The sequence below is a fragment of the Phyllobates terribilis genome, unplaced genomic scaffold (genome assembly GCF_046119375.1).
Source record: "Phyllobates terribilis strain yellow unplaced genomic scaffold, ASM4611937v1 Scaffold_2__4_contigs__length_985480577, whole genome shotgun sequence".
Taxonomy (NCBI): domain Eukaryota; kingdom Metazoa; phylum Chordata; class Amphibia; order Anura; family Dendrobatidae; genus Phyllobates; species Phyllobates terribilis.
Window position 1 is genome coordinate 268,596,642 of NW_027362762.1, and position 26,935 is coordinate 268,623,576.

General features: G+C 45.3%; 1 protein-coding gene across 1 annotated transcript in view; it reads right to left on the minus strand.

Annotated features, from left to right (window-relative positions):
* OBI1 (ORC ubiquitin ligase 1) overlaps positions 1–26,499 on the minus strand; it is a 47,833-nt gene extending 21,334 nt beyond the window's left edge. The window contains exons 1-4 of the mRNA XM_073664086.1: positions 26,219–26,499; positions 15,282–15,417; positions 10,451–10,542; positions 8,560–8,805 (exon numbers count right to left, since the gene is read on the minus strand). Coding sequence (XP_073520187.1) covers positions 8,560–8,805; positions 10,451–10,542; positions 15,282–15,417; positions 26,219–26,281 — 537 coding nt within the window. The 5' untranslated portion in view covers positions 26,282–26,499. The remainder of the gene's footprint in view (positions 1–8,559; positions 8,806–10,450; positions 10,543–15,281; positions 15,418–26,218) is intronic.
* Between the last annotated feature and the right edge of the window lie 436 nt (positions 26,500–26,935).

Consider the following 26,935-nt stretch of genomic DNA (forward strand, 5'->3'; position numbering starts at 1 on the left):
TGTGGCAAGGGGCACATGGAGGAGGACGTGCAATTCCTATGCTCCGGTGCTTCATGGCTTTTTAGTGGAACAAACCGGCTCATAAATACCCTTGAAACCCCTCAAGGCAAACAAGGAAAGACAAAAAAAAAAAAGTCCACTGAAACTTACAAAAATTTTTCACAGCAATGGAACCTTCTTAAAAAATGGTACCGGCGCAGCATTTTCTTTCAGCCACAGGCCTTCCGGAAACTCTCATTCGGTGAGATAATCGTGTCACCATGTCTATCCCCTCCTCTGATGCTCACATCCTCATCTAGCAGTCCAGCTTCAGCGCCACTGCCAGGTTCTCTAGGTAATCTCAAATCGTATATCTCCGTAGAGAGCTCTCCCATGTTTCTTTATAGCACTATGCAACGGTAGACTACTCTTTCTCTGCCCCCAACCCAGTGATTGCGGGAAAGAGGAATTCACGACCCCTAACAGCGACTAATGGACCCTTAAAAATGGTCTCACAACCTCAGACTCCTATTACTGAAGCAATAAGATGCATTCTACTAGCTGAGCTTTAAAGTGTCCTCTCAAAAAGACCTTCAGCAAATGTTCATCAAAATGCAATCTGAAATCGCTTCCTTGGGAGATCGTAACTCCCAGATTGAAAATGGAGTGTGGGAATGGAGATCTGCGCACAATGAATTAGTAAGGTCACCATCATCTCAGAGAAAGCCTCATAGAAATATATGAAACGGTGATGCTCAGGTCGGGAGAGCCGCAGCCAGTCCATGCATTGCGATCCAAGATAGGACCGATTTGCACGGACTTCTGCATGAGTCCTCACAAGTTACTCCATGAGACGCAATTGCTAACATTCACTTTTTTCACAGAAAGGATAAATTGATGGAAGTTTCTAGTTACCAGATCATTTCCACAGTATCCTGCTGTTCACAGATCACGCAGTGTTAGCTCACCGAGGAGCTTTTGCTTCCAGTACTAAAGTGAACTTATTATTAGAATCAGTTCAAAAATCATTTCCAATACCCCTGAATAAGTGCACAAATGGAGTAAAGTATGGAAACAACTATCTGAAGAGAACACTGTTCCACAAGGGAAAAGAGGCTTATGTCCACTATTACAAGACTGGAACCCAATGCAACGTGGAGAAAAAAAAACAGACCACCTAACTAACTTGCACTTAACTTCTCTAACTTTGTGACACAAATGTTTGTAGCTGATGAGATACTTTATGGTCTTTATGTTTTCTACGTACTCTCATAACTGTTTGTTCCGTTATACAGTACAGACCAAAAGTTTGGACACACCTTCTCATTTAAAGATTTTTCTGTATTTTCATGACTATGAAAATTGTACATTCACACTGAAGGCATCAAAACTATGAAACATGTGGAATTATATACTTAGCAAAAAAGTGTGAAACAACTGAAAATATGTCTTATATTCTAGGTTCTTCAAAGTAGCCACCTTTTGCTTTGATGACTGCTTTGCACACTCTTCGCATTCTCTTGATGAGCTTCAAGAGGTAGTCACCGGAAATGGTTTTCCCTTCACAGGTGTGCCCTGTCAGGTTTAATAAGTGGGATTTGTTGCCTTATAAATGGGGTTGGGACCATCAGTTGTGTTGTGTAGTAGTCAGGTGGATACACAGGTGATAGTCCTACTGAATAGACTGTTAGAATTTGTATTATGGCAAGAAAAAAGCAGCTAAGTAAAGAAAAACGAGTGGCCATCATTACTTTAAGAAATGAAGGTCAGTCAGTCCGAAAAATTGGGCAGACTTTGAAAGTGTCCCCAAGTACAGTTGCAAAAACCATCAAGCGCTACAAAGAAACTGGCTCACATGAGGACTGCCCCAGGAAAGGAAGACCAAGAGTCACCTCTGCTTCTGAGGATAAGTTTATCCGAGTCACCAGCCTCAGAAATCGCAGGTTAACAGCAGCTCCAATTAGAGACCAGGTCAATGCCACAAAGAGTTCTAGCAGCAGACACATCTCTTCAACAACTGTTAAGAGGAGACTTTGTGCAGCAGGCCTTCATGGTAAAATAGCTGCTAGGAAACCACTGCTAAGGACAGGCAACAAGCAGAAGAGACAAGTTTGGGCTAAAGAACACAAGGAATGGACATTAGACCAGTGGAAATCTGTGCTTTTGTCTGATGAGTCCAAATTTGAGATCTTTGGTTCCAACCACTGAGTCTTTGTGCGACGCAGAAAAGGTGAACGGATGGACTCTACATGCCTGGTTCCCACAGTGAAGCATGGAGGAGGAGGTGTGATGGTGTGGGGGTGCTTTGCTGGTAACACTGTTGGGGATTTATTCAAAATTTAAGGCATACTGAACCAGCATGGCCACCACAGCATCTTGCAGCGGCATGCTATTCCATCCGGTTTGCGTTTAGTTGGACCATCATTTATTTTTCAACAGGACAATGACCCCAAACACACCTCCAGGCTGTGTAAGGGCTATTTGACCAAGAATGAGAGTGATGGGGTGCTACGCCAGATAACCTGGCCTCCACAGTCACCAGACCTGAACCCAATCGAGATGGTTTGGGGTGAGCTGGACCGCAGAGTGGAGGCAAAAGGGCCAACAAGTGCTAAGCATCTCCGGGAACTCCTTCAAGATTGTTGGAAGACCATTTCCGGTGACTACCTCTTGAAGCTCATCAAGAGAATGCCAAGAGTGTGCAAAGCAGTCATCAAAGCAAAAGGTGGCTACTTTGAAGAACCTAGAATATAAGACATATTTTCAGTTGTTTCACACTTTTTTGTTAAGTATATAATTCCACATGTGTTAATTCATAGTTTTGATGCCTTCAGTGTGAATGTACAATTTTCATAGTCATGAAAATACAGAAAAATCTTTAAATGAGAAGGTGTGTCCAAACTTTTGGTCTGTACTGTATCTTTCTGTGTTTCGTTGTTTCCTTTCCTTTCAAGACGGCCCTTGTACATTTATTTACTGACTCTCTTGTCACCCGCCGGACCCCATCTAGTACATTAGTGATGCCTTAAAGGGGTTTTCCTATGAACAAAAGTTCATGTTATTCACTAGATCTTGGAGTGAAAATAAGTTCGACAATTAGATGTGATTAAAAAAAAAAAGTTCCTGTGCTGAGATAATCTTACAAATGTGCCCCTGCTATGTACTGTGCAATGGCTGTGTCTGACCGTGCAGGAACATGGTCTGATCATACCACATCTCCTGGGCAGGGGGGGGGGAGCAAAAGAGTATACAGACAGGACAGCCGGGTATCACAGCTGATTCTTTCTGTGAGGGAAAACATTTTTGCCTCTTTATATACAAAGTTTTACCTCACAGAATCAGCTGCAATCCCTGGCTGTCTCACTGTCTGTATACTCTTTTGCGGCCTCCCCTGCCCAGGATCTGTGGTATGATCAGACCATGTTCCTGCATGGTCAGACACAGCCATTACACAGTACACAGCAGGGGCACATTTATAAGATTATCTCAGCACAGAACAACGCACACTTCACACTTACAACCATATATTCACCCAACAACAACAACCAGCATAAAATTATTAAGACGGTAATAGCACTTGTGAATGGAGTCAAAATTGTCTCATTGATCTTAGCTGGTGATTTTACCATAGTGCAATGATCTCACTCCTCCTCTCACTCCACTCCAATGGTCTCACTCCTCCTCTGAACCTTAGCAGCTACGTTCCACAAACATGATATACATGGCATTTGGTGCTTACATCACAAGAGCACATGAACATGACTTTACCTTTCACTTCCACCCCAATAAACTGTGCACCAGAATCCTACCTACCTAAAATCTTCACCACCTCAATTAGATTACCGTCACGGTCTGGCCATGCTCCCACCGCTGTAGCAGTACTTCAACAAATTAGTTCTCCCCTCTATATTTTTCAACACCCTAAGTATATCTCCAACACCTTAACAGCTCTTTCTGATTACTTTCAAGAAAATGATACCCAGAGAGAAATGGGCATTTACACTGCACAATTATCATAAACGAGCATTCCTAAGAAGGTTAACCTCACAATAATTGTACTGCCCAAAAGATCATTGCTCTCGGGAGCTCGTCATTCTGTGTAAACCGGACCTGCACTGCCAGGAACAATGGCACCCAATGTGCTACAGTACATATCACTCAGTGCCCGGTGTGACAATGTAAACAAGGTATTAAAGGGAATCTGTCAGCAGTTTACACTTGTGAATTTTTAACGTCATCATTCAAGATTACCAATGGAACCCATCAGAGATGCCCCCTTTCCTCTATGACTTTCACTCTGGTAATATAACCCTTTGTCAAAACCTATTTGCTCTACCATTATGACAGGTCCACCTAAGCATCGAATTGGTGTTTTCACAAACAATGTAGGTCCATCTCATTACCTGAAAAATAATTACCATGAATAATGCAAATTATAAATTATTTTAGTGATGTCAGTTACTAAAATATTAATGCACCCAAATCCTTAGTATTGAACTTAAGTGTCCCCAAGTCAACCCGACAACAATTGCAAATGTCATTAGTTTTCCATTTGTCGATGAGGCTATTCCATACTTAGGTACAACACTTAACTTCTAAAAACCTTGAGAACTACCATTCACAATATCCTACTTTCAACAGTACTAAAAAAATATACAAAAATATTCTAACTTCCCTTTATCAAATTACTGTAATGTGCATGCATGGGTAAAAGCCAAAGAGCGCCAGTGCATGCGCACTACAATACTTTGCTCTGCTCAAGGCAGAAAGAAGTGAGCCTGCGCAGGAGCACGATGGAGGATACTGTGTCCACACAAAGCAAAAAGGAGCATGGCGATTGCAAGAAGAGAGGAGGCGTTGGATCAAGATCACAGACACCTATCGGACTGGACCTCCCCATAGGAGAGTATGATAAAAGCTATTATTTGTGTTATGCAGAGCGCATTGAGGACATATATTCAGCATTTTAGCATGTTGTAACAGAGGGCTTACAGGTGCTGGCCCTACTTTATATGGGAAAAACCTGGTGACAGGTTCTCTTTCATAACTGTGAAGCTTGATGACTGGCCAAAGGAGACTTAACAATAATCTTCCATATACTTACAGCAAATAGGAATTGAATAGCAAAATATTGGAAAAGTTTCGATATTTGTTCCATACTTTAAATATTACAAATTGTGTACCAAAACTGTGTCATGGAACACTATGGGGACCCATATACAATAGACAGCAATGTTCTCTACGAGAGCGCCACTGCCAGACTACTCTGCCATGTCGGGCCCTTATCTTCCCTAACATCATCTGTCAGGGAAGAATACACTTTAGACTGTCAGCTGAGACCGCCGATACTTGAGAGGTTGACGGACGATAGTCTAATGTGTATTGTGGCCCTTAGTGTCGGAAAAAAATGAAAACCCTAAATAGATTTAAAGGTTAACTGTCTATTTTTTTTCCATAAATCAATAGTAGATGTGAAAATAAGAAACTTTGTAAGATATCTTATCAGAGAAATCCTCTTCTCTCTCATTCTTGACTAATTTTTCATTCTCAAAATTCTCAATTTACAGGTAAAATCTGTCTTCTGTGAATACAGGTTTTCCTATTACTGAGATAGGAAATGAGAGTTGATGCTTCTATGGAGAATTGTAACTGTTGGTTCAGGAGAACTTGCAGCAGAATGTCTGTGTCTGACTCCAGCTACCCCCTGCATAACATTTTAAAAGAACCACCTGTTGCCTCCTATCTCAGTAATAAGAAAATTTGTCTCCATGGAACACAGATTTTCCCTGTGAATAGAATCTAAGGGGTAAGGTTTCTCCTTGTGAAGAGTGACAAGCCAGGCCTGGCATGTCAGAGTGAGGAGACTTTATGTCATGCATGCTCCACTGGGAAATTAAATATGCAAATTGACTCTTCAGAAAGGAAGTGGACTAGAACTCTAGCGCCTCCTATTGGAAGTAGCAATCCTAAAAGTCAATATTGACCCTTTTACAAGTCTTGCCACATGACTTAGGATAAAAGCCAAACCAGAATCTCAATTTGCAGACAGTGTTTCGGAGTGTTGACCTAATGAAAAATCATTCCAAGAGGAGAAAGAAGCAGATTTCTCTGATAAGATATATTACAAAGTTGCTTATTTTATGTGTACTATTGATTTATGAAATAAAAATTAAAATTATAGTTGTTTTTATTGTGGCAACACTTGAGTGGGCATCAAAATCTTTCACCTTATTAACTGCATGTCACAAGGCGTACAATGTTCTGAAGTTCCTTTTCTTGAATCTTTTGCATATTATACTTTCTAACCCCCTCCCGCATCCATTTCTTCACCCTCTCCTTCCCCTTTTCAAGTTGTAAGTGTTATCTGCTGTAAAGCATGTCTGAAATTCTGTACGGACGTGCAAATGTACATTGTATAATTTGTTCTTGATGGTAATGTGCACAAACTTGCACTTAAGGTGTTGTCACCTTTCAGAAAATCCCGGTCCTGGGTGCGGTTTCTTCTAAAAATAGTAAACGGCGCTTTACTCAGCATCACTGTGTGCCGCACGGCAGCCCATCACAGCGCTCAAAGGCTCTACCTGCGTTGACAGTACACCCTGGATCAGAGCCGCTGAGCTCACTGATTAAATGCCACACTGCACTGAAGGAAGTGACATCAGCGCCACACACAATACCGGACACGGGGGTGCAGTGGAAACTCAGCAGTGGACCAGGGGACGGTAAGTAAATTGCAGTTTGTGTTTTTATAACAAGTTGCATACCAAGCTTTTCTGAAAGGTAGCAACCCCTTTAATTTTTATTTCACATACAGTCACGGACGAAAGTGTTGACACCCTTGAAATTGTTCCAGAAAATGAAGGGTTTCTCTCAGAAAATTATTGCAATTCCACATTTTGTTATACATGTTTATTTCCTTTGTGTGTATTAGAACAACACAAAAAAAAACTGAGCAAAAAAGTAAAATTAGACATAATTTCACACAAAACCCCAAAAATGAGCCAGACAAAATTGTTGGCACCTTTCCAAAATTGTGGGTAAACAACTTTGCTTCAAACATGTGACGTTCATTCAAGCTCACCTGTGGCAAGTAACAGGTGTGGGCAATAAGAAAATCACACCTGAAACCAGATAAAAGGGGAAATGTTGACTTAAAGTTTGCATTGTGTGTCTGTGTGTGCCACACTAAGCATGGAGAACAGAAAGAGGAGAAGAGAACTGTCTGAGGACTTGAGAACCAAAATTGTTGAAACATATCAACAATCACAAGGTCGCAAGTCCATCTCCAGAGATCTTGATATTCCTTTGTCTACGGTGCGCAACATAATCAAGAAGTTTACAACCCATGGCAATGTAGCTAATCTCCCTGGACGTGGATGGCAGAGAAAGATTGATGAAAGGTTGCAACGCAGGATAGTCTGGATGGTGGATAAGCAGCCCCATCAAATGCCAAAAAAATTCAAGCTGCCCTGAAGGCTCAGAGAGCATCAGTGTCAGCGCAAACTGTCTGTCAACATTTGAATGAAATAAAACGCTATGGCAGGAAACCCAGGACGACCCCACTGCCAACACAAATACATGAAAAAGCTAGACTGCAGTTTACCAAAATATATGTGATTAAGCTAAAATCCTTCTGGGAAAGCGTCTTCAGTACAGATGAGACCAAGATAGAGCTTTTTGGTAAAGCACATCATTTTACTGTTTACCGAAAACAGGATGAGGCTTACAAAAAAAAGAACACCAGTACCTACAGTCAAAGATGGTACAGGTTCAAAGATGTTTTGGGGTTGTTTTGCTGCCTCTGGCACTGGGTGGCTTGAATGTGTACAAGGCATCATGAAATCTGAAGATTACCAATGAATTTTGAGTCACAATGTAGTGCCCAGTGTCAGAAAGCTGGGTCTGTGTCCTAGGTCATGGGTCTTCAAGCAGGACAATGAGCCCAAACATACTTCAAGAAGCACCCAGAAATGGATGGAAACAAAGAGCTGGAAAGTTTTGAAGTGGCCAGCAATGAAGTAGGATCTAATTTCCAATGAACACCTTTGGAGAGATCTTAAAATTACTTTTGGGAGAAGGCATCCTTCAAATATGAGAGACTTACAGCAATTTGCAAAAGAAGAGTAGACCAAAATTCTAGTTGAGAGGTGTAAGAAGCTTGTTGATGCTTATAGGATGTGATTGATTGCAGTTATTTATTCCAAAGGATGTACAACCAAGTATTAAGTATAGGGTGCCAACAATTTTGTCCGGACCATTTTTGGAGTTTTGTGTGAAATTATGTCCAATTTGCCTTTTTTTCTCAGTTTTTTTGTGCTATTCTAATACACACAAAGGAAATAAACATGTGTATAACAAAACATGTGACCTAAAGTCACGCTGAGCTAAAGGTTCCAAGTTTCTGCTGATATAAAGTGGTATTGACATTTAATCTTACTTTGTATTTCATTGTAGAACAAAAAGTGCAAGTATATTACTGAAAATAATAGTATTATATTATAAACACACACTAAAATATATCTTTGTACTGTGCTAGTCGGTAGATAGAATTAAAATTTTTTTTTTTTTTAGGAAAATCACCTTTTTTAACTTTTCAATGTCCTCCCGAACTTTTTTATTGGCAGCATTGACCATTTCCAACTTTCTGCTCCATTCTTCCAGCAGACTATCACGGATATTACCTCTTCCATCCTCAGCCTCTTTGTTAGCACAGTTGCAGGATGTAGAAATGGCAGCAGGATGGGGTGCATCACTATGGCGCTCTTCTAGATGAAGATTTTGCCTTTTTAGCTCGTCTCTCTCTTTCAGTAGGGAATCTATTTCATCCTAAAATACACAAGACACAAGCTGAAGGGTAATAATTGTTATACTGATTTGTCTTTATATGGCACTTTTTACTAGACAACAGCTACACTCAACCTTGCCACTGGCACTAGATAGTGAATGTATACTAGTACAGATTTTACTTTTTGCAAGGTTTTTTTTCTAATCTCATAGAATTTTCAGTTTAAGCATACGGTTTTAAGGTCATTTGAGCAATCCATAACCATTCCTTAAGTAATAAACCCTCCCGTATATGGCGGTGACATACGAGTACATAATGTTCTGTGCACTATAGCTGCTCCACACAGTGCACTGTTTTTCATTGTTTTCTTATTTATATGCATTTTTTTTAGCATTTACAACATTTATTTTTTAACTTTTAGATCTCAGCTTCGCAGGAAAAAGTAATCTTTTTTTTTTTTTTTTTTTACTGTCTGCTTTCCTCATATACAGATCACTCGCAATACTGATCTGTAAAGAGCCATGCAGAGAAGATCCAGATTGTGTCTTTTCTGCATATCCCAACCCCCCATGTGCAGAGTATCTCTGTGAGATTATTAATGGTGTCACAGGGTACAATAGCAGCCAGACATATGTAAAAGCAGCTGCTTCTGCATTTAAAGGGGGGTTTTCATCTTTTATCTTCAGGAGTGCACCACACATCAGCCTCTTAGGTTCCCGATTGCTGGACGCAGGGTAGTCCTGCTGATTGACAGTTCATGGCAGCACAGCTGCACCTCTGGCCTGCAATGTGATCTCCAATGCTGCAAGCAGGGGCAGATTTACCTCTGCAGGATCAGAGAAGTGCAGACACTGAACCTGTACAGATCCAGCTAGCTTCAGAGCAGCGCCTGCAAGCTCTATAGCAAATAGCTTATAAGTGCTGCACTGCTTGCCTAGGAAACCCACCATCTCTGATACACATTTTCGCGGTAATCTATTTGTTTGTAATTTGCTACTGCAGAGACTCAGCTAGCTGGAATCCTTAAAGGCCAACAAAATGTAAAAAAAATAAAAATTCTTATACTCACCTTACCACCAATTACCTCTCTGCGTTCCCATCTTGTCCTCGCCGCATTTTCAGATCACCCTTATCAAAGCGGTATCCAGGCCCATCATTGGAGGCCCTTAAATTTCAGAGCGAGCAGTGGTGATCTGAAGGTGCGGTGCGAACCAGACAGGTGGCGGTGCGGACCAGACAGGTGACGGTGAGGAGCCGAGGGGCTGGAGATGTGCACGATAAGGTGAGTATAAGGAATTTTTTACATTTTACTTTTATTATGCTCTGGGGAGAATAACGTCTCTGAGAATCAAGCTTCCTGGAAAAATCCACGTGAGCAGGTGAATCTGAATTGTGCCTGATCCACTCATCTCTAGAGTTCAGGCCTTTATTGATAAGTAGCTGGCTATTTCAGCTCACTGACTAAGTACAGGATAGAGCTGTCAGTGTGAGATCTCGATGTAGATGATGGAACGACACTGAGGGGGGCAGGTAAGAAGGGGTTAAAAGCCATTCTGCTCACAGGGTTTATCCGACAAGACACTGAGTTCTGTGGATGGGCTTCCCTTCATACTCCTCTTCCCTTTAGGATACACTCCAAGTTTTTCAGCGCACGGCTTGTTCTCCATGTAAAGTTGAATATCTTACCTCATACTCTTTCTGAAGAAGCTCAAGCCTAGTTTTACGGAGATGCTTTCGGCCTGAGTGAGTCAGCTTGCCTTCATCTTCACTCGTCCCACCTGACAAAATACTTTTTGATTTTAATAATAGACACATTTTGTTGCAAATACAAATCTATACGGAGAGTGTACGGGTTATACATGTAACAATGCACTAAGCACAAGACAAATTTACCTTCCACACAATAATGTCCTCTGGCTTAGTGCAATGGCGTTTTCCACAATATCTAGAAATGTAAAACATTTACTACACTGATGCTAGACAGGGATAGAGAGGACTGTGTGAGAACAGAATATCTAAGGGAAGTGCTAAAGAAGCCTGCAACACATTGTCGGGACAGGCGTGAGGCATTACAGGATGCTGTCGGGAGAGGGGTGAGGCATTACAGGACGCTGTCGGGAGAGGCGTGAGGCATTACAGGAAGCTGTCGGGAGAGGCGTGAGGCATTACGGGACATAGCCTGCCCTATAAATCTAGAGGCAGCATAAGGGGTGCACGTGTGTGGGGTGCATGCACGTGTCTTCTTGCGCCAAGTGTCAACGGTGCTAAGTGTCTGCAGTCACTTCATCGGCAGTTAGTCAGGGCAGGTGTCAGCTAACCCACACCTTATACTCTTTTTTAACTATGTGCTTAATTTCAAAGTCCATCTTCAGTTTCAGCTTTTGTCCTTCACATTCACCGCTCCATCCCCCCTTCATCACCACTCATTTACATCAGCCCCCGTGCACTTTTCACCTTCCTGAATAATCTCAGTCCATCTAGTCCCAAGATATTGCACAAAAAAAAAAATCACAAATCCAAAAACTATTTACTCTCTCATTTTACTGCTTCTAATTATTTCAGGGGAAATCTCCCATATCCCCGGTCCACCCTCCACCAACTTCAACCCCTCCCCCATCTCACATCAAAACCCTGCTAACCTTATTAATATCAGTTGTACTCCTTCATCTTTTAATTGTGCACTCTGGAATCCACGGTCTGTAGGCAACAAGCTTCCTTTCCTGCACAACTAATTTCTGACTAACTCTCTTAATCTGCTGACCCAAACTGAAACATGGATTCAGGATTCTGACACTGTCTCCCCTGGCGCTATTTCTCATGGCGGCTTACATTTCTTCCATTCCTTGAGACCTGCAAACAGACATGGTGTTGGAGTCGGCTTATTCCTGTTCCCACAATGCACTTTCCAGGTCATCCACCCCTCCCAGTTCCATCACTCTCATTCCCTTCTTTTGAGGTACACACCATCAGGCTCTTCCAACCCCTCTCCCTCAGAGTAGCGGTTGTATACCGCCCGCCAGGCTCACCCACCCAGTTCCTTTCTGCCTGGCTGCCGCACTTCATGTCCTCTCTTATCCTGGGAGACTTTAACATCCCCATAAACAGCCCCACCTCCCCATCTGCATCCCAGCTTCAATCTCTAGCCTATTTTCTCTAAGCCTCTCACAGATTTCAACCTCTGAGACACACAAGACGGGAACACCCTTGATCTGGTCTTTGCCCGGCTCTGTTCAATCTCTTACCTAAATAACTCCCCTCTTCCCCTCTCTGACCATAAAATTCACGCTCACAAATCCTCGCCCACCCCAGCTCACTCCTACCTATCACACATTCAGAAATCTACAAGCCATTAACCCTCATACACAGACTCTCTTCACTCATCACTGTCCCCTCTCCTCTTTTTCCTGTCCTGATCTGGCAGTATATCACTACAATGACACTCTCAGAAGCACCCTGAACCAAGTAGCGCCTCTCACCATCAGAATCTCCAAAACACAGAGTAAAACAGCCCTGGCTCACATCGCAAACTCGATTTCTCTAGCGATGCTCTAGCAGTGCCGAGCGCTATGGAGGAAAACTCGCACACCAGAAAACGTTATCCACTATAAATGTATGCCAAAAAACTATAACTCTGCCCTTCACCAAGCCAAACAGTCCTACTTCACCAGCCTGATCTCCTCACTATCCAACAACCAAAAAAAACTCTTCGACACATTTCAATGCCTCCTCAGTCCTAAAGCGCAGGCCCCTATCACAGACATTTGTGTTGCGGATCTGGTCTTCTACTTTACAGAGAAAATAGAAAATATCCGTCAGGAAATCAGCTCCCAGCCACCAAGAACCGTGACTCCCATTCCTCCCCACATCTCCCCTGGCTCACTCTCCACATTTGACCCAGTCACATAAGAAGAAATCTCAAGGCTCCTCTCTTTTTCTCATCCTACTACATGCGCTACTGACCCCATTCGCTCACACCTACTCCAGTCTCTCTCTCCAGTCGTCACTACTCGCCTAACTAAAATCTTCAATCTCACCCTCTCTGCTGGTATCTTCCCCTCCTCCTTCAAACACTCCATCATTACTCCATTATTAAAAAACCCTCTCTTGACCCTTCCTGCACAAACAACTACAGACCAGTCTCCACTTCATCTCTAAACTTTTGGAATGCCTGGTCTACTCCCCGCCTTACCCATTACCTCTCAACTCACTCTCTTCTAGATCCATCGCAGTCTGGCTTCCGCCCCATGCATTCTACATAAACTGCACTCATCAAAGTGACCAATGACCTTTTAACAGCAAAACATAACGGTGACTATTCTCTGCTCATTCTTCTTGACCTCTCCGCAGCTTTTGACACTGTTGACCACCATCTCCTACTCTCTATGCTCCACTCAATCGGCATAAAGGACACTGCTCACTCCTGGTTCTCCTCCTGTCTTTCTGACCGTTCCTTCAGTGTATCGTCCGCTGGCTCCACTTCTTCTCCTCTTCCCCTCGCTATTGGGGTCCCTCAGGGTTCAATCCTTGGCCATCTTCTCTCTCTGCATGGCCCCAACTGGACAGACCATCAGCAAATTTGGCTTTCAATACCATCTTTATGCTGATGACACAAAACTAAACACTTCATCCCCTGACTTTACCCCACTGTACAACAGAATACCAGTGACTCTCTGTCCGCAGTTTTCAACATCATGTCCGCTCTCTATGTGAAACTCAACCTTTCCAAAACTGAACTTCTTCTGCTCACCTCCCTAAATCTGACATCTCCCTCTCCGTGTGTGGCACAACAATAAAGCTGAGCCAAGAGGTGCACTGTCTGGGTGGGGTGTTTGACACCAATCTTTCTTTCACCTCCCATATACAGTCTCTTGCCCGTTCTTGTCGCTTGCACCTGAAGAACATCTCTAGAATCGACCCCTTTCTCATCATGGAAACGGGAAAAACTCTTACTGTTGCCCTGATCCACTCCCGCCTTGACTACTGTAATTCTCTATTAATTGGCCTCCCCTGCACTCGACTTTCCCCTCTCCAGTCCATCCTTAGTGCAGCAGCCAGGGTCATCTATCTCGATAACCTTTACTTGGACTCTGTGCCAGTCATTGCACTGGCTGCCAATACATTGTAGGATTCAATTTAAATTGCTTGTTCTCACCCATAAAGCTCTCCACAGTGCGGCACCCCCCTACATCTCCGCTCTCATTCCTGTTTATCGTCCTACCAATTCTCTATGCTCCAGAAGCGACTTTCGACTAATGTCCACACTAATCCGTACCTCCCACTCCCGGCTCCAAGACTTCTCCTGAGCTACACCTATTCTTTGGAATGCTCTTCCCCAAGAAATTAGAACTAATCACAACTTTCACAGTTTTAGGCACTCCCTAAAAACACATCTGTTTAGGGCGGCCTATCATATTCCCTAATCGAAGTCCTTTTATATATAGCCCATTCACTATTTCTCCAAACATAATTCTCTATCAAACTCCACCGCACCCAAAAGCACTACAAATATTGGCTGGTGACGAGTTCATGCATCCTTTATCTGTCACCCATTCCCTCAAGATGGCTGGACCTTCATTGTAAATAAGCACCTGTACTTTGTGTCACCCCCACCTCATTGTAGATTGTAAGCTCTTACGAGCAGGGTCATTATTTTTGCTTTAATTATTGTATTATCTTTAACTTTGTTACTTATGAATGTTGAATATGAACCACTGAATAGTAAAGCGTAGTGGAATATGTTGGTGATATATAAATAAAAATTATTATTATTAGGGAACACTGTCGGGACTGGAGTGCGGCATTACAGGACGCTGTCGGGACTGGAGTGCGGCATTACAGGACGCTGTCGGGACTGGAGTGCGGCATTACAGGACGCTGTCGGGACAGGCGTGTGCGGTTATCAAAACGCTGTCGGGACAGGACTTCTCATTACAAGATGCTATTATAGCACATCATAGGGATAGGTGATAATATTACAGCATGGAAAGGACAGGTGAGCCTATTACAGGATGTCATTACACTTTAAGGACAGGTGTGCCCATTATGAGATGTTATTACACTATAAGGACAGGTGAGCTTATTATGATATGTTACTAAACTATAAGGACAGGTGAGCCTATTAAGGGATGTTATTACACTATAAGAACAGGTATACCTATTATGGGACGTTATTACAGGATATGATAAGGACAGGTGTGCATATACTGTAGTATATGACAGGGAAAGGTGTACATATTACTAGGGCAGGTTACAGAAAAAATACTGGATTTTTGGATATTCGGATAATAGCACAAAAAAAAACCACAGAAACCGGTTGACTTATAGTTGACGCTGTTGAGTTCATGAGGAGAGACCCCCTAGTCACTGTTCTGCTTGCGCGATTGCCTATGACCACTATCATGGGTGAGTAACTGGAAAAACAACTGCTGATGGATGACTTAATAGAATGAATACACTGAAAAATTCTTGGAAATGATCAGGTATGAACATGGAAAGAAATGAGCACAATTTAGCTTACCTATGATATTCTTGCAGGGGTTTTCCTGAGTTATGGGCACCCTACAAGCGGGGCACTGACTGTTATTTTTCAACCATAGTTCAATGCAGATGGAGCAGAAGACATGATAGTTGGCACAGATAACGGGCTCTCGTACCTGCAATCAAGAAAAATAGGACCTTAATAGAAACAGGACGATATTAATATCAGTGCCTCATGATGAGGATAAGCAGTTCACCACTGTGTATATACTGAATACACTATATAAAGTACATGTAGTGCATCTGAGCGGAGTGCACATGTCAGACACGATGCAATAGTGGATGCGGACAGCAGTAAGGTATGACATTCCCCGTGGCCCCATCACCCCGTATACACACAGTCAGTGCCCGACAACTGATGGTGTTATTACCATGTGCCTCCTTTGCTCTGTTATCCCCTAAGAGGATGTTACTATAACAGTATACAGGGGATATGCCCATCTGCCTGTATATCCTAACACTTCAAGTTAATTAATTAATACCTGAACTTTTGGGTATAAATTAGGGAACTGTACAATCTAAAAAAACTGGTAAAATATGAATAGAAAAAATTACGTTCAGGGCTTTTTCATACATAGCATATAAACTGTGGATTTTCCATCCAGAATTGCATTGCATTTGCTAGTAAAAAATCTGCAGCATATTACAGTAGTAGCAAAGTGGATGAGAGAATAATTACCGTAGTCTCCTCCCCACTGTGGGACAATATTCACACAGATTTTGTATCTGCAGGAAATTATTTCTGTGGACTCTCAGTGCGGATATTACCCATTGCAATGCCCAATAGCAAATCCGCAAGAAATTGCACAGAGGATTTTTTTTCTGCCACGTGCGGACATTTCCTAAGAGTGTGTTCAAATGAAGTTGAATGTGAATTTGCAGTGCACACGAAAAACCGCTTCAATTACTCACATACTAAGCCCCCATTCATTTCAGTGGGAAACACACACACCAGAAAGAGGTGCAACATAACAATTTTTGAGACATTTTTGCTTGAAAAAAAACCAAAACGCTTCAAGTTTGGCCACTGAATCTATAGAAACAGAAAAACAAAAATACAAAAACACAACCCTGTACACAAAAAAACAAATGAAAAACTATACAAAACATTTTTTAATATAGATTTTTCATGTTTAAATACAAAAAAATCAACGCAAATAAATAAACTGTGTGTCAATGCACCAAAAGTGTAATCAGCAGAAATACACATGAACGGAGAGAAAAGAAACTTGTATAAATGTAAGAAAGCAAAGAATAATTAAAGCGAAGCTGCCGCGTTTATAGAACATTGAAAAAAATGCTAAATAACACGTTGCTTGAACCAATGTTTTATTGAATTGTATTGCTGCTTTCTTTCTATCATTTTTTTAGCCACTGGGGGCTGCCATATTATGTCGCTGCAGGACACTACACCCTGCACCCCGCCTCTGTGGGCTGCCAATGCACAGATCTAGGGGTGGTGTGGGGCTATTGTATGCGCTACCCGGTGGGCTCCACTTACTGTAGCCTCCATTGCCAGAAAAGAGGCAGTACTGTCCACTTCTGGGTTGCGAGGAGTACAAGCAGCGAAGACCGGAGACGCAACATACCCAAATCTGCAATCACGTCTGTGATTTTTCTAGTAGGTAAACACACAGCTCCATAGACCATAATGGGTATGTGTTCTACCTATGAAATACAGAGATCCTTGCGTGACTCACAGACCTCTGAATGAAGCCTTATAGTAGCCTTGCCAATATTTACAATACATTCGAAAATTGCATAAATCACCTGCTCTTATCACATTAGTAATCTCCGCTTATGTTACTCACTTATATAGCACCATTAATTCTACAGCGCTTTACAGTCATCACTGTCCCCACTGGGGCTCACAATCTAAATTCCCTATCCGTATGTCTTTGGAGTGTGGGAGGAAACCGGAGAACCCGGAGGAAACCTACGAAACACGGGGAGAACATACAAACTCCTTGCAGATGTGGTCCTTGGTGGGATTTCACCCCAACGCTGCAAAACAACAGTGTTAAACACTGAGTCACTGTACTGCTTAGCTCATTAAAGGGGTTGTCTGGGGAAAACAAGTTACCACCTATCTGCAGGATCATGGGGGTGGTGAAAAGGGAGGTCGGGCAGCTAGGTCCCACACTTATGAGGGATCTTTTATCCCAATTACAAAATGGAGCAGCAAGTCGTACTCCCACAGGCATCGCCATTCATTCTATATGGGGCTGCCAGAAAAAGCTAAGCGCAGCGCTCAGCAGCCCCATAGAAAAGTTTTAATAGTAGAGGTTAGGACCGTCCTGAATAGAATCACTGTGACACAGTGAGATGGCTTTTATGTTCTTTTGATCAAAATCATGTTAACCAAGTATATTATTTTCATGCACTACTGCTATTTATTCACTACAGAGTATTTATTCCCTTTGCTTTTATGTTAGGTTTTGTCCATAGAAAATAAATGTAGCAGCAGTTGAGTAAGCTCCCTATGGCTCCATTCTAATGGAGAAAAACCGGAATTAGTCTTACCGGTAATGTTTCCAGGAGTCCACAACAGCACCGTAGGAGGAGTAATCCCTTATCCTGTGTAGGGACAGGAAGCACAAGAGGTTAAAAGCCCTCCCACCCCCAACCTCCTCAGTGATTTTCCAAGAACCACATTGGCTGGGTACAACAAAATTTTATTTTAGACTGCTTAAACATATGTTAGAGTCACATACAGTAGCAATATAGGGAGGGAAATAAGGGTGCTGTCATGTGGACTCCTGGAAACATCATTACCGGTAAGACTAATTCCGGTTTTCCAGTACGTCCCCATGACAGCACCATAGGAGTATACCCAAGAACTCATAGCTTAGGGTGGGATAACTGCCTGAGGTACCTTCCTACCAAAGGCAGATCTCTGCTGTGAGAGAACATTTAGCTTGTAGTGTTTGCAGAAAGTAGTATGTCCTGACCATGTGGCTGCAGTACATATCTGTTCAATGGTAGCCCCTGCTCTAGTTGCCCATGAGATGGAAATTGCTCTGGTGGAATGGGCTTTGATAATTTCAGGGGGAGGCTGTCCTTCTGAAAGATATGATAGATTAATCATGGATGTGACCCATCTAGTTAAAGATGGTTTTGAAGCCTTCCTGCCTCTATTTTTCCCCCAAACTGTATAAAAAGATTAGAGTCTAATCTCCAGTTCCAAGTGGCATCCAAATAGGCCAAACACTGCTCTGCGGACATCGAGATGGTGGAACTCTTCCTCCCTCTGACTCCTAGGGTTTTCGCAGAATGATGGAAGAACCACTTCTTGGTTTAAGGTCATCGATGACACCACCTTCGGGGAGAAACTTGGATCCAGCTTCAGAATGATGCAATCATCCCGAATCTTCATACAAGGCTCGACAACAGATAAAGCCTGGATTTCACCCAACCGTTTAGCCGTGGTGATTGCCACCAAGAAGACTGTTTTCAAAGTCAAGTTCTTTATTCCCAATTCATTAACTGGGTTGAAGGCAGGTTTGCAAAGGACTCTCAGGACAAGATTCAGATCCCACGGAGGGGAAGAAATTCTCTGGGTAGGCCTAAGTCTCTGGATTGCCTTGACAAACCTGATTATCCAGGGATGCGAGGACAATGATGTGTCGAAGAAAGCACCTAGTGCCGCAATCTTCAAGGTACTTGGTCTAAGACCTGCGTCAAATCCTGCCTGCAAGAAATCAAGGATCGCTGGGATGTCTGGCTGAGAGGTGTCTACCGTCCTGTGGAACTGACAAAAGGTCCTCCAGACTTTTTTATATATGGCCTGGGTTACAGGTTTTCTACTAGCCTGCATAGTCTGTGTAAAGATGTGCGGTTGTGGATTTTAATAATCACCTAGGCAGGTTATCGATGCAATTAGTTTTATTCCTTCCGACCAAGGTGAACAGCAATTCCAGGCAAATGTCCAACAGGAAATTCTCTTAGTCCTTGAGTTTCCAACCTGGGATCAGTAGTTCCACTGCCCCATACCAGGTGATACCCACTGTCCCCCAACTTTTGGTATCTCCCGCCGGTATATTGGCAGTCACAGCATATGCTCCTTAGGATGATGGATATCACGACTGCAGCCCGTGATACCACCCAGCTCTCAGTCCGAGTAGCAATGAATCTTCCCTTTCTCCTGCACAGGGTTCAGCCCCCCTCAATCGGCAGAAGAGCTCACCCCTCCCTCCCGTAGCTAGTTGTGCCTTAGTGGAGATATTTTCTCAGGTGGAACCCATCCCCTGGGTTTGCATGTGAGACTACCTGTGGTGACGGAGAGAACAATGGCCCAAGGTCTCGGAGATATGGTCACTGAATGGAATGAATACCGGAGGTTGAACTGATGAGCAAATAAATCACTAACAAAACACAGCAAGCAAATTTCTAACAAAACACAAAATTAAGATTGACGAAAAGGGGTGCTCAGTGCTGGAAAAGTATTTAGAAAGTGGCCAGGTCCTCACAGTCTGGATCACTCTGGCGGATAAGCCCTTGTTCTTCAGGATCTCCCCTTCAGAAGCCAGGCTGAGAGCTGGAGTGGTTGAAGATTCCGATGCAACAGTGGACCCTGCGTCAGAAGATCCTCCTGAAATGGTAAAACGATTGGGTCTTCCAACGCTAAATGATGTAGAAGGGAGAACCAACTCCTTCTTGGCCAGAACGGGACAATTGCTATGACTGTCGCCCGATCTTCCTGAATTTTCCACAGCATTCTCGGAATTAGAGGGGCAGGTGGGAAGGCATATGTTAGGCCATCTCCCCAATATTGTGAGAGAGCATCCACTACCAGAGGATGATCTCCTGGGTCGAGAGAGAAGAAAGATGTCATCTTTGCATTCGTTCTGGATGCAAAAAGGTCTAGGTGCGGTTGACCCCATCTGCGAGTTAGTTGCTGGAACACCTCTTCGTTCAGTTCCCATTCTGAAGCCTTCATCTGACGCCTGCTGAGGTAATCTGCCTCCCGATTGTCGGATCCCTGAAGGTGAACTGTGAAATGGAGCTCACTATTTTCTCTATCCCTGAGAATATCCATTTGGCCAGGGACTGGAGAAGTGGGTGCCTTGGTCCGCCCTGATGTCTGATGAAAGAGACTGCCGTGATGTTGTCCGACAGGATTTTTACATGTCTGTCTCTTAAGACCGCCCGGCTTCTCTGTAGGGCTTCCCAGATCGCCTGTAGTTCCCGAAAATTTGATGATCGGGTCTGAATCTCTGTGGACCATGTTCCTTGGAGATAAGAATCTCCCACTCGTGCTCCCCATCCGGAGAGACTTGCGTCCGTGGTCACTAAAAGACAAGGTTCCAGAATCCACTGCACTCCCTTCTGTAGATTCTTCTGGTCGAGCCACCAGCGTAGAGAGTCCTGGGCGTCTCAGGACAAAGACATCTTCCTGTCTAGGTAATTCTGATGTCCGTCTGTCACTTCCAGGATGCATTTCTGTAGAGGCCTGGAATGGAACTGGCTCCATCTGATGCAGGTGATGCATGACGTCATGATTCCCAAAATACTCATTGCCTTTCGGATCGAAGGTTTCTTCTCTCTTGAAAAAGAACGAATCCTTTGTGGAATTGAGAGCATTTTGTCTTTCGGGAGATAAGACATTCGCATTCGGGAGTCGAGATGGACTCCCAGGAAGATGTGTGAAGTACTGGGGATAAGATTGGATTTTTCTTTGTTCACAATCAAACCCAGGCTGGTAAATGTCTGTAGGACAAGTTGCAGATGTTGCGTCATACCTAGAGAAGATCCTGCCACCACCAGGAAGTCGTCCAAGTACGGAATGATGGTAATATCCCTGAGTCGGATATAGGCCACCACCTCTGCCATGATCTTCGTAAAGATTCTGGGAGCAGATGACAGGCCAAAGGGAAGACATCGGAACTGGTAGTGTAGAATCTGACTGCCTGATGGTAGTGCAAATCTCAGATATTGCTGACTTGAGGAATGTATTGGCAGGTGGTAGTATGCATCCCTGAGGTCCAGAGTGCACATTACCGCATTTGCGTCTATTAGAGGAATGGCTGATCTTACGGATTCCATGCGGAATTTTTTGTAGCGGACCCATCGGTTTAGGAGTTTCAAGTTGATAATTGTACGGAACTCTCCTGACGGTTTCTTTATTGAAAACAGAGAGGAGTAATGGCCCCGATGTTGTTCGTGTTCTGGAACTGTCACAATAACCCTCTGATGTAGCAGCTTCTCTATGTCTGCCCGTAGACGGGAAAGAGAATAGGGTAACCCTTTGTCAGGGGGAATTTTTGAGGGGGATCTTGAGAAAACTCTATCCTGTAACCCTGTGCTATAGTTGTTAGTATCCAGGGATTTTGAGTGACCTGATGCCAACTGTTTTTGAAAAACTTTAATCGCCCCCCTACTCTGACATAGTCATTGTCGTTTTGGACGGGAGCTAGTACTGGGCTGGTATTTCCTATCTTTGTTCCCCTTATTAAAACTCCAGCTTGAGGACCCCCCTTTTTTCTAAGTGTTATATTAACGGGAGGGGAAGGGTTTGTGAAAGGGCTGCTCCTTCTTTTTCTCCTCAGGGAAACCCTTCTTTCTATCGGATGCTTTTTCTAGAATGTCATCTAGTACAGGTCCGAATACTCTGAGCCCTGAAAATGGAATGGAGCAGTTTGTTCTTAGAAGCTGTATCTCCAGACCATGTTTTTAACCAAACAGCTCTACGGGCTGAGTTGGAAAGCACATTATTTCTGGCCGCAAATCTGACCAATTCCGCTGAAGCGTCGGCCAAAAAATTTGTTGCCATTTTTAATAGGGGCAATGATTGAAGGAGAGTTTCCCTCGGGGTGCCATTCCGTAGGTGACTCTCTAGCCAGACTCTCATGGATCTGGCAATAGATGTAGCAGCGATATTAGATTTAATAATTGCCACCGAAGATTCCCAGGCTTTTTTAAAAAGTCCATCCGCCTTCCTATCCATAGAATCTTTAAGTCCTGAAGAGTTCTCAAAGGGGATAGAGGTTTTCTTGACCACCTTAGCCACTGGGACGTCAATTTTAGGAACAGTGTCCCACACGTTGGTGTCCTCTGGGTCAAAAGATAGTCGGGCGCGGAAGTCTCGTGGTATAGAGAGTCTCTTCTCTGCATCTTTCCATTCCTCCAGTATCATGTCCTTCACATGAGCATTAACAGGAAAAACCATGGATCTCTGGGTTTTAAGACCACCAAACATCCCATCCTGAATATTACTGCTCTTCTCCGTTTCCTCTACTTGCATAGTGTTTCGGACGGCTCGTAGAAGAATATCCATACCATTTGAGTGGAACATATCCTTTCTGTTCCCCGCCCTGACATGCACTAATGGTCTCACTGTCAGAGTCGCCAGATGGGTCGATTTCACCCTCAGAAGATGGTGCTATATCTTCTCTGGGTTTTTTGGGTCCCGGGACATCCTGGACTCCTGAACCTCGGGGCTGCAGAGACGTGATAGAAGCCTGAACTTCTTTAATTATACTGCGCATCTCATTTAATAAAGCCCCGTGCTCCTCCTTTAGCATGGAGGCACTACATTCAGCACATAGACGTTTTGTATATGAGTCGGGAAGTCTGATGTTACAATCCAGACACCACTTGGATTTTACTGTGGCATTTTTCCCCGTATCCTTTTTTTCAGAAGGAGGTGGTAATTGCCCAGAGACATCCTATAAAAAATATGGAGTGCCTGGTAAGAGTAAGCTCCATTAGCCATATAAAAAGGGGTAATGGTACACTTACATGACTGTGGGGCGATCCAGGGAGGGTATCAGCGTGTGACATATCTGCCATTGTACTGCCAGGGGTGCCAAAGCTGTAAGCCTGCCTTTGCTGCTCCCCAGCCCCCCTTCTTATACCTTACCTGGTCGTCCTGTCATTTTCTCCTGCTCCCTGTCTTCTGGTCTAAACGCGGTTTGAATTTCCCGCGCGACCGCCACCGGAAGTCGTCATCTCCGGACTTCCGGTTTCGACGCCGGGCGGTCCTGGAGCCGGACCCGCCGAGAGCCCCGGCGATAGGGAAGCGGCACCTGGAGGCACCAGCACACCGGAGGGCTGAGGGACTCCCGACAGGGAGTGTCGGCCCAGGACCCGCTTGACGGCGGGAAGGAGAGAGCCGCGGCCCCCCCGATCTCCCGGGGTCCCTTGAGGTAAAGCTTTTTCTCCAGTGCTCCTGCACAGCGCTCCTCCTGTACTCCCTGTCCTGTGTAGGGACAGGAAAAACACTGAGGAGGTTGGGGGTGGGAGGGATTTTAACCTCTTGTGCTTCCTGTCCCTACACAGGATATGGGATTACTCCTCCTATGGTGCTGTCATGGGGACGTACTGGAAAAAGTACTCTGTTCTGACGTCCTGTAAGTCGGGCCCCCACCAATAAGATATCATCTACCCTAAGGGCTCGTGCACATGGCCGTATTTTCGGACCGAGTGTGATCCAACAAAAAACTGGATTTCACGTGGACCAATGTTATTCTATGGGGCCGTGCACATGTCTGATTTTCTCCTCAGGTAGAGCCGGTCAGGGGAATAAAACGCTGCATGCTCAATTTTGATCAGATATTTGGATCACACTTGGCCATGCAAGTCTGTGGAAACCATCGGACTGTACTCGGATGACATCTGAGTGCAGTCCGATTTCCATAGACTGACAATAGAGAAGATGGAGAATTTTTTTCTCCATCATCTCATCTGAGAGAATCAGGTCAATTATGCAAATCACACTCTAATCAGAATTTGATCAGAGTGTGATTAGCATAATCAACCCAATATTCTTGGATGAGAGAATCCAGTCTGCACCTAGCCTAAAGACAACCCCTTTAACCTGGCCGAGGCCAAAAAGAGTGTTGGGCTGTTATACACCAGCACCTTCCTCATTAGATGTGGAAGGCTAGGTCCACACTCTGTCTGTGCATTTAGCCCATAGGATATGTTAGGAATAGGGATGAGGGAACCGGTGGAAGTTTAGTCCAAAATTTAGTTCGGGTACCAGAACTGTACCCGAACCCCATAGAAATCAATGGTGACCCGAACTTTGGAGATGGAAAATCTCTCTCTCCTCCCTGATACTCCCGAATTGTAAAACGGACTTCGAAAGAGAAGTATGTGTTCGGAGTTCAGCACCAGACACAGTGTCCGGTGCGAACCCCGAACTTTACAATTCGGGTTCACTCAACTCTAGTCAGGAGCTTTTCCGGATATATACTGTAACGTTGCCATGTGACCAAGTGAGGATTTTTCGGCCTCCGTCTGTCCGATATACCATTTGCTTAACTGTGTAGGGAAAAACAGTATTCTGAGCTTTCCTACACAGAGGGTCACCAAACGTATAACACACAGTTTTATTACAGGGGGTCATTATGGTGGATGCATGCCTCAGCACCCATCCTACTTGTGCTTACCGTGGGGCACATGCCTCAGCACCCATCCTACTTGTGCTTACCGTGGGGCACATGCCTCGGCACCCATCCTGCCCGTGCCTACTGTGGGGCGCATGCCTCGGCACCCATCCCGCCCGTGCTTACTGTGGGGCGCATGCCTCGGCACCCATCCCGCCCGTGCCTACTGTGGGGAGCATGCCTCGGCACCCATCCCGCCTGTGCCTACTGTGGGGAGCATGCCTCGGCACCCATCCCGCCTGTGCCTACTGTGGGGAGCATGCCTCGGCACCCATCCCGCCTATGCCTACTGTGGGGCGCATGCCTCGGCACCCATCCCGCCTGTGCTTACTGTGGGGCGCATGTCTCGGCACCCATCCCGCCTGTGCTTACTGTGGGGCGCATGCCTCGGCACCCATCCTGCCTGTGCCTACTGTGGGGAGCATGCCTCGGCACCCATCCTGCCTGTGCCTACTGTGGGGAGCATGCCTCGGCACCCATCCTGCCTGTGCCTACTGTGGGGCGCATGCCTCGGCACCCATCCTGCCTGTGCCTACTGTGGGGCGCATGCCTCGGCACCCATCCCGCCTGTGCTTACTGTGGGGCGCATGCCTCGACACCCATCCCGCCTGTGCTTACTGTGGGGCGCATGCCTCGGCACCCATCCCGCCTGTGCTTACTGTGGGGCGCATGCCTCGGCACCCATCCTGCCTGTGCCTACTGTGGGGCGCATGCCTCGGCACCCATTCTGCCTGTGCTTACTGTGGGGCGCATGCCTCGGCACCCATCCTGCCTGTGCCTACTGTGGGGCGCATGCCTCGGCACCCATTCTGCCTGTGCTTACTGTGGGGCGCATGCCTCGGCACCCATTCTGCCTGTGCTTACTGTGGGGCGCATGCCTCGGCACCCATCCTGCCTGTGCTTACTGTGGGGCGCATGCCTCGGCACCCATCCCGCCTGTGCTTACTGTGGGGCGCATGCCTCGGCACCCATCCCGCCTGTGCCTACTGTGGGGAGCATGCCTCGTCACCCATCCTGCCTGTGCCTACTGTGGGGCGCATGCCTCGGCACCCATCCTGCCTGTGCCTACTGTGGGGCGCATGCCTCGGCACCCATCCTGCCTGTGCCTACTGTGGGGCGCATGCCTCGGCACCCATCCTGCCTGTGCCTACTGTGGGGCGCATGCCTCGGCACCCATCCCGCCTATACCTACTATGGGGCGCACGCCTCGGCGCCCATCCTGCCTGTGCCTACTGTGGGGCCCATGGCAGCAGTGAAGTGTGACACTGGCAGCAGCAGAGGACACATACACTGCGGCTCATCATGGCTCTGGGGAAATGGTCCATTCCCAGTCCTTATCACACTCACCGTACAGCACTGCACACTGCCCGTGTCCTCAACTATGTGCAAACCCTTACAACTCTGGGGAAAAGAGGAGCCAGGGGTCTGGTGGTCAGAAGCAGCACTCCATGCCCGGTATAGTGCAGTCACTGTGCACAGACTGTGGGACCACACAGCAGACTGAGGGCCGGCCCGGTGTTCTTACCTTGCCCAGGCAGATGTGGCAGGTGATGGGCAGAGTTAGTGCCAGCGTTACGTTGTGTGCCATCCTGCTCCGTGCCCGCTCCTCCTCACTACAGTTCACTTTCTCTTCCTACACAAAGCGCAGCTACGGGTGCCGGCAGAGGCCATACTCCTGAGGCTGGAGAACGCGCGCTGCTTGGCGCCCTGCTTCCTTCTCCGCCGGCTTCCTCCTCTGTCACCTGTAGATGGTGTGTGAGGAGCAGCCGGCTGTACCGCCTGCTATTCTGTACGGGGCTGGAGGGTATCTGACTGCACCTCTGCTCTGTCATGTCCGACATTACTCCCATCATGTGGTTACATTCACACAGGGGATTCTCTGCGGATTACAGTGATGGCCCCTGTATAATATCTTAACTTCACACACACTGAAGACTCTCATATACACCTGTAGCTTTTTTTGTGTCAAAACAAAAGGGTTATTGTGGTTAGAGAAGGCTGCCTTATGGTACGCCAGCGATAGTGAGGGGCTTCATAAGGGGCTTAAGGCATAAGACGCCCAGAATTCTCTAGAAAGTGCACACCACTTAATGAGTTCGGCACAAGTTACCAGTGGCTGCGCCTCCGTGCAATGGGGGGCTGAAGTACATTTACAGCATTAGACATCCCACCATTTTCCATGAATCGCCCTGCCCCCACTCTTCCCCAGCTGCCCCCGCTCCTCCCCAGCTGCCCCCTCTCC